We start from the raw sequence: 7,425 nt of genomic DNA, 5'->3' as shown, positions 1-7,425 counted from the left end.
ATTATTACTATATTTTATTATATATCCAAAGGATGCCTGACCAACTTTCACTTGGTATCACTTTGCATTGGCTTTCGATTAACACACAAATAAAAACAAAGGGAAAAAAAATTATTTTAATTCAATTGATGTGTTTAATCGATTTATTTAATACGAGTAGGATTAAACATAGGCCCAAATTAATATCATTTACCAATATAACATTATATTATTTAATTCAAATTTATTAGCTAATCTCATTAGAAAAATAACCAATTTATACAATAATTTTGCGTGTGCAAAAACAATCAATTTGGTTATTATCGGTTCAAAAAAAATGTAAGCTAAAACTCAACAGAAGGGCCCCATGGCGCACCGTCACTACCGCCGCTACTGTCTCTTTAAATTTACCCAGGAGCCCCTAAAGGAGCCCCAGGGGCCCCTAGCTCGGCTCTCCACCCTGAAGACAAGCAGAACATCTAAATACAAACAGAAGACCGCATAAAGTCACCGAGCATTTGACAGATATCTCCTCCAACTTGGAGCCAAACGCGACGTGCACCGTCACGCAAAGTTAAGTTTACTTAAACAGCAGAAAAGCAGAGCGGTGGAGGCTTCAGTGCAGACACAGACACTGCACACACTGTAATGGGCGAGTGCGCGTTTCAGATATTTAGTCAGCCACCCGACGAATGCATCTACGAAATCCTCCGGTCGTGACATCTCTACGTACAAAAGGTGCGTATCCTGTACGTTAACACGGCACAGCACAGGTATGGATGAAGCGGAGTCTGTGCACAAAGCTGAGCAGACAGAATCGCGCTCATTAATAATAAAAGCCGAGGAAGAGGAGGCGACATCGCAGCGGGGGCTCTTGGGGGACCACTCGGCAGGTAAATGTTGTGTTGAGCATTGCTGTTTGGTTATTAGATCGATGGCTTGTGTTTTTTGAAGCGTTAAACCCGTGGCGAACAATAGCACGCAGCGGCATGGCCCCTAATCTTTTGGGCTCCACTATAAACAAAGGCTAAATAACCCATGCTGCATATGTGTATACGCTATGCGCTGTCGCCATCTAGAGGAAAGACGGCGGTACTGCACCAACGCCGCCGCCCCCTTCTTGTAGTCAACATAGGAAAATACACAACTTCTGCCTTTCACAATTTTTTATATAATACAATAATTACATAATATATTGTTTACAAGCTTGTGCATAAAATGTAATTATATTGATTCACCAGGACATTGATATCTCTTTTTAGTACTGCTATCTTTATTAATTTGATAGACTCAGTGCCCAACAGAGTCTGGTTTCTCTCAAGGTTTTTTTTTTTCCTTCACTCTCCTATTAGTGAAGTTTTTTTTCCCTCTCCACTGTCGCCTTTGGCTTGCATGGTTCAGGATCGGTAGAGCTACAGATCGATGAATTTGCTCTTTAGTGTTTGGACTCTCAGTAATGACTTTAACCCACACTGAACTGAGCTAAACTGAACTGAACATAAACACTAAAAACCAAACTACCCTGATCCAGTTACTATGACCATTTATGTGAAGCTCCTTTGACACATTCTACATTGTAAAAGCGCTATACAAATAAAGCTGAATTGAATTGAGTAATTTAATTATTAATCATTATTATTAACAACTTATTTACAGATCTATGCACAAATTGCCAAATATTTGCGTTTATATATATACCATGGAAGGCAATACTTAAAAAAAATTCTGAAATTAAAAATACTTTGCCTATTTAGGCTGCTTATTACTAAATACAACTACAATATTCTCCTCACAGCAAGAAGGTCGCTGGTTCGAGCCTCGGCTGGGTCAGTTGGCATTTCAGTGTGAAGTTTGCATGTTCTCCCAGTGTTCGCGAGGATTTTCTCCGGGTGCTCTGGTTTCCCCCACAAGTCCAAAGACATGTGGTTTAGGTGAATTAGGTAAGCTAAACTGTCTGTGAATTAGTGTGTGGGTGACTGGGTTGCAGCTGGAAGGGCATCCACTGCATAAAACATATGCTGGTTGGCAGTTCATTCTGCGGTGGCGCCCCAGATGCATAAAGGGACTAAGCTAAAAAAGAAAAGGAATGAATAATGAATAAATGAATATGTGAGAATGAATTTCAGTCTACCAGTAACAGGGTTCTAATTATTATTCTATATTATTAGTAGTATTCATTTAAATATATGCTGACAGCGTATTTAAAAAAATGGTGAATATAAATAAAATATGAAAAAACTGATGATGATGATAATAATAATAGTAATAATAATGAATATTAATAGTTATTAAGGGGTTTATTAGGACACATTTTTATTTTATTATTGATTATTATTATTATTATTATTACTATTAATGTTCTTTGTGAAATGCAAAGTCATTTGCAAATTTTTTCTAAGTTTAGTCTGACAAAATACTACTGCTACCATGAAAATAATATTGATAATAATAATAACAAAATTTTGAACATAATTTTAAAATATATTAATACACTAATTGGATTATATAATTCACTTATTCATTTTCCTGCAGCTTAGTCCCTTTATTTATCAGGGGTCGCCACAGCGGGATGAACTGCTAACTTATGCCCTTCTAGCTGCAACACAGCACACTCTCACATGCACACTCATACACTATGGCCAATTTAGTTAATTCAATTCAGCTATAGCGCATGTCTTTTATAGTGTGGGGAAACCGGAGCACCCGGCAAAAACCCACGCCAACACAGGAAGAACATGCAAACTCTACACAGAAATGCCAACTGACCCAGCCGAGGCTTAAACCAGCGACCTTCTTGCTGTGAGGCGACTGTGCTAACCACTGAGCCACCATGTCGCCAATTGGATAATATAATATATACGTATTATGTTCAATATAAAGTGTTAATATTTTATTTTAAATGAAATACGAATAAAATAATCTGTACATCGCAAAGTGTAAGGCATAATTTAAATATTTTAAGGAACAAATCAGTACTAAATATATTTTTTATGAAAATACTATCTTAGTAATCAACTAAACACGCACATATTATTCAGGTATGACCTGAATATACCATAGACAGATTATCTCTTGCATGAACACATTTATATCTTAACATCCATCTCCATGAGTATTAGCATTTATTTTATATTTACCTATAATTAAATATAATATAACTCTCTCTCTGCTGACATTAGACAGGCAGCATCTTAGTATTAGTATAACGCATCTCTTAACGAATGGCCATTAAGTGATGTCTTAGTGATGCTCTTTACCATTTATTATTAGTATAATGGCTTTTGTCTTTACTCTTTCTATTTTTATCTTATTCTGTGTAAAGTGCTTTGAGATGACACTATAGAAGTCATTGCATTCAGGAACAGAGATGAGGTTCTCAAGGTGAATGTGTACCTTGATTCTAAAGCAGGTCGCACACCAGAAGCGCCGCTCGGCGCCGCGACACGGCGCGTACATGACAGATTAAAGTATCGCACACCAGACGCGCACATTCGAATGATATTTAACATGAAACTAATCAGATGGCGCTCTGTGGTGCGGCTGAAAAATGAACTGCGTCCTGAGCCGTCGCCGGGCGCCGCCGACAGCCGCCGACTTGCGGCGCCGGTGTGTGTATCCTGATAGAAACCTATGTTTAGAATTCTAAAATACATGGCGCTGCGTGGCGCTGCGCGGCGCGCCGCCGAGCGGCGCTTCTGGTGTGCGACCTGCTTAAGGGTCAAACAACAAAAAATAAGGTCAAGAATCTGGAGTCAGATCTGAGTGTCAGTAGCCATGTCAAAGCAGTAACTAAATCAGCATACTATTATCTCAAAAACATTGCAAGAATCTAATGGTTTGTTTCCAGTGAGGACTTGTTCATGTTTTTATCAGCAGCAGGGTGGATTACTGTAATGGACTCCTCACTGGCCTTCCCTAAAAGACAGTCAGACAGTTGCAGCTCAACCAGAACACTGCAGCCAGGATTCTGACTAGAACCAGGAAATCAGAACATGTCACACCTGTCCTCAGGTCTTTACACTGGCTCCCAGTTACATTCAGAATAGATTTTAAAGTATTACTACTTGTCTATAAATCACTAAAGGGCCTTGGACAGGGTGTCCAAACTCGATCCTGGAGGGCCTGCAGATTTTAACTCCATCCTCGCAGGTGTGTTGAGAAAAGTAGTTTCAAGAGTTCCCACTTAGATATGCTTGGCATTTATAGCAGGTTTGGCATGCTGTCTCGGGAGAGAACCCTGAGCTCAGATATATTTGAGCCCAGGGCTCCCGCCCGGTCTAGAAGCATATCAGGAGAACCGAGATCAGGTAGGTCTCGATCGCTCCCCCTTTAGAAGGGGAGAAAAAGGAGGAGATGGGGTGGAAGGGGGGATTCTTCCAAAAAGAAGATAGAGCAATAAGCAGTAAGTAATCCATTTATATTAAGCTAGGATCCTTCTGATTGGATTATTACTGATTACGGATGAGTGGCCAGCAGTGCACAATCATATCACGTGCTCCTCTCAAAATTACTTTATGAAACTTCACTTCTAGAAAGCCTAGTAAAAGCTTGATTAGCTAGCCCAGGTGTGTCTGATTGGGGTTGGAACTAAACTTTGCAGATTACCAGCCCTCCAGGACCGAGTTTGGACATGCCTGGCCTAGGACCTCAATACATTACAGATATGCTCACTGAATACAAACCTAACAGATCACTCAGATCATTAGGATCAAGTAAATTAGAAGTTCAGTCCAAGCAGGGTGAATCCACCTTCAGCTACTACGCCACTTGCTGCTGGAATCAGCTTCCAGGAATGATCAGATGTGCTCCAACATTAGGCACATTCAAGACTGAAAACCCATCTGTTTAGCTGTGCCTTTGCTAAATGAGCACTCTGAGTCCGACAGATCACACTATTATGCTTTTTTTTCTTTTTTATTTATTCTTTTTACACCCTGTTTTAACACATTTCAATCCTGTTTAGAACAGTTTTCATCTGTTCTAATCATTTTAAACTCTTAATCATTTTTATTTTTCTGTTTCTTTTATTCTTATTTATGTAAAGCACTTTTGAATTACCATGGTGTAAGAAATGTGCTTTATAAATAAACTTGCCTTGCTTTTCCTAGAAATTATTATTATTTACTGTGATCAAATATGAGACATCATGTGTGACTCATTTTTCTGTGTCCTCTCTAGGTGAAGAGGAAGTGACCAATGGCCTCACATCTGATGCTATTCAGGATGGTCCCGTCTCCTCTGTTTGCTCTCCAGGCACTAGTTACTGGTGTGTCTCGGAGAGCACCGACTCCCCTTTCCTTCTCAATCCCCTTCCAGGACCATCAACACAGGAAACCCCTCCATTAAAGAACACTCCTGGCCGTGACCACCGCCGCTACTACCACGAGTACTGGCGCAGCGAATACCTCATGGACTTCGACCCGCAGAGACAAGGCATGATCTGCATGGTGTGTGGAAGTTCACTGGCGACCCTAAAGCTAAGCACCATCAAGAGGCACATTAAACAGAAGCATCCGTATTCGCTGCTTTGGACCGAGTCGGATAAGGATGTGATCCGGTCGGGATGGGAGAATCATCTGAATCGGGAGAACAGCCAGCAGAGGCCGTTATGCACCGATCCAGATGTTCCTCCAGAGGCAGAGGAGATTCTGGATGTGGACAGGCACTCCACAGGTTTGGGTTCATATATTATTATTTATGTCATCTTGGACATACATCTGTGTCCATTTTTAAATTGAGGTTGATACATTATCTGAAAGTGCTAAATTAAATTTCTCACTAATGTATGGTTTGTTAGGATAGGCCAGTATTTCGAACTATTGGGAATTCTGGAATTTGAGGGTTAAAGAATTTAAATATTGAGAACACTTCCTTTAATGTTGTTACTTAGTAATGCATATTACTAAACAGACATCATGGTTTGATGTGTTTAACAGTACAAAATGTACACAATCTTTACTTCATTTAATTTTCTTTTCGGCTTAGTCCCCTTTATTAATCTGGGGTTGCCACAGTGGAATGAACCGCCACCTTATCCAGTATTTGTTTTACGCAACGGATGCCCTTCCAGCTGCAACCCATCTCTGGGAAATATTCATATACACTCATTCACACTCATACACTACGGACAATTGAGCCTACCCAATTTACCTGCATGTCTTTGGACTGTGGGGGAAACCGAACGCAGGGGAGAACATGCAAACATTGGCAAAAAAAGTATCTATAATTTCGACCCACACAATGTATTTTTGTCTATTCCCAGAAATATCCTTGGACAATATAAGACTACAGGGTTATATATTTATATATTTAGCTACAAGTCTAATTGGGGCGACATGGTGGTGCAATGAGTAGCTCTTTTGCCTCACATCAAGAAGGTCACTGGTTCGAGCCTCGGCTGGGTCAGTTGGAATTTCTGTGTGGAGTTTGCATGTTCTCCCAATGTTTGCGTGGGTTTCCTTCGGGTGCTCCAGTTTCCCTCACAAGTCCAAAGACATGCGCTAAAGGTGAATTGAATAAATTAAATTGACTGTAGTGTATGTGTGTGAATTTTGGAGTGTATGGTTGTTTCCCAGTACTGGATTGCAGTTGGAAGGGCATCCGCTGCGTAAAACATATGCTGGATAAGGTGGCGGTTCATTCTGCTATGGCAACCCCAGATTAATAAAGGGACTAAGCCTCATACCTCATTTCTAACATCTTATAGCAATTTCTAAAATATAGATAGAAGGATGGATGAATTTTAGGTAGATGTTAGAGTAACATTGGTGTTAGAATTCTTTTAACATAAATGCTGTTATCTTTCCAACATTGTTTAGCACATTTCTATCATTTTTATAGCAATTGCTAATATGTTGACCGACAGACAGACGGATGGATTTTAGCTAATTGTCAACAATACTTTGCTGTTATCAGTTTTAAACATTTTGTTTTACTATAATGCTATCTTTCCAACATGTTAGCACATAACTAGCATTTCTATTCCAATGGCTAAGCCAGACAGACAGACAGACTTTAGCTAATAGTTAACATTACATTGCTGTTAGCATTTTTAAACATATCGTTTAATGATATTATCATTCCTACATGCTTAAGCACATCTCTAGCATTTCTATTGCAATTGCTAAGACTTTAATAGATAAACAGATAGGTTATTAGCTAATTGTTAACATAACATTGCTTGTTAGCATTTTTAAACTTTTTGTTTTACCGTAGTGCTAGTATCTATCTAACATGCTTTAGTACATTTCTAGCATTTCTATAGCAACTGCTAAGACTATGAAAAACAGACAGACAAACGGATGGATGGATTTAGCTAAATATTAACATAACATTGCTGTTAGCATTTTTAAACATTTTGTTTTATCATATTGCTATTATCTTTGCAACATGTTTTTGCACATTTCTAGCAATTTTATAGCAATTACTAAGACGTTGATAAACAGA

The 7,425-nt window shown here is 39.1% G+C and overlaps 2 protein-coding genes and 1 long non-coding RNA gene across 7 annotated transcripts in view; 2 read left to right on the top strand and 1 right to left on the bottom strand.

The window, feature by feature from the left end:
- ecsit (ECSIT signaling integrator) overlaps positions 1–7,425 on the top strand; it is a 47,037-nt gene that overhangs the window by 34,177 nt on the left and 5,435 nt on the right. The window lies entirely within an intron of this gene.
- Positions 403–7,425, top strand: part of zfta (zinc finger translocation associated) — a 16,587-nt gene continuing 9,564 nt past the window's right edge. For 2 of the 4 annotated variants that reach the window (XM_087260720.1, XM_087260719.1), the window contains exons 1-2: positions 403–717; positions 5,158–5,652. In XM_087260720.1, coding sequence (XP_087116846.1) covers positions 672–717; positions 5,158–5,652 — 541 coding nt within the window. In that variant the 5' untranslated portion in view covers positions 403–671. Of the gene's footprint in view, positions 873–5,157; positions 5,653–7,425 lie in introns of all 4 variants that reach the window. The other 2 variants (XM_087260718.1, XM_087260717.1) reach the window with 1 other exon arrangement.
- The window catches only part of LOC141375327 (uncharacterized), an 11,448-nt gene continuing 11,044 nt past the window's right edge, over positions 7,022–7,425 (bottom strand). The window contains exon 4 of the long non-coding RNA XR_015495478.1: positions 7,022–7,425. This exon is cut by the window's right edge and continues 1,132 nt beyond it. This is a non-coding gene — a long non-coding RNA (uncharacterized LOC141375327).

This window comes from Danio rerio, chromosome 7, assembly GCF_052040795.2.
Source record: "Danio rerio strain M-AB ecotype USA chromosome 7, GRCz13ab, whole genome shotgun sequence".
NCBI lineage: Eukaryota > Metazoa > Chordata > Actinopteri > Cypriniformes > Danionidae > Danio > Danio rerio.
Note: the sequence above shows the minus strand (reverse complement) of the source record. Positions and strands in the feature narration are given on the sequence as shown.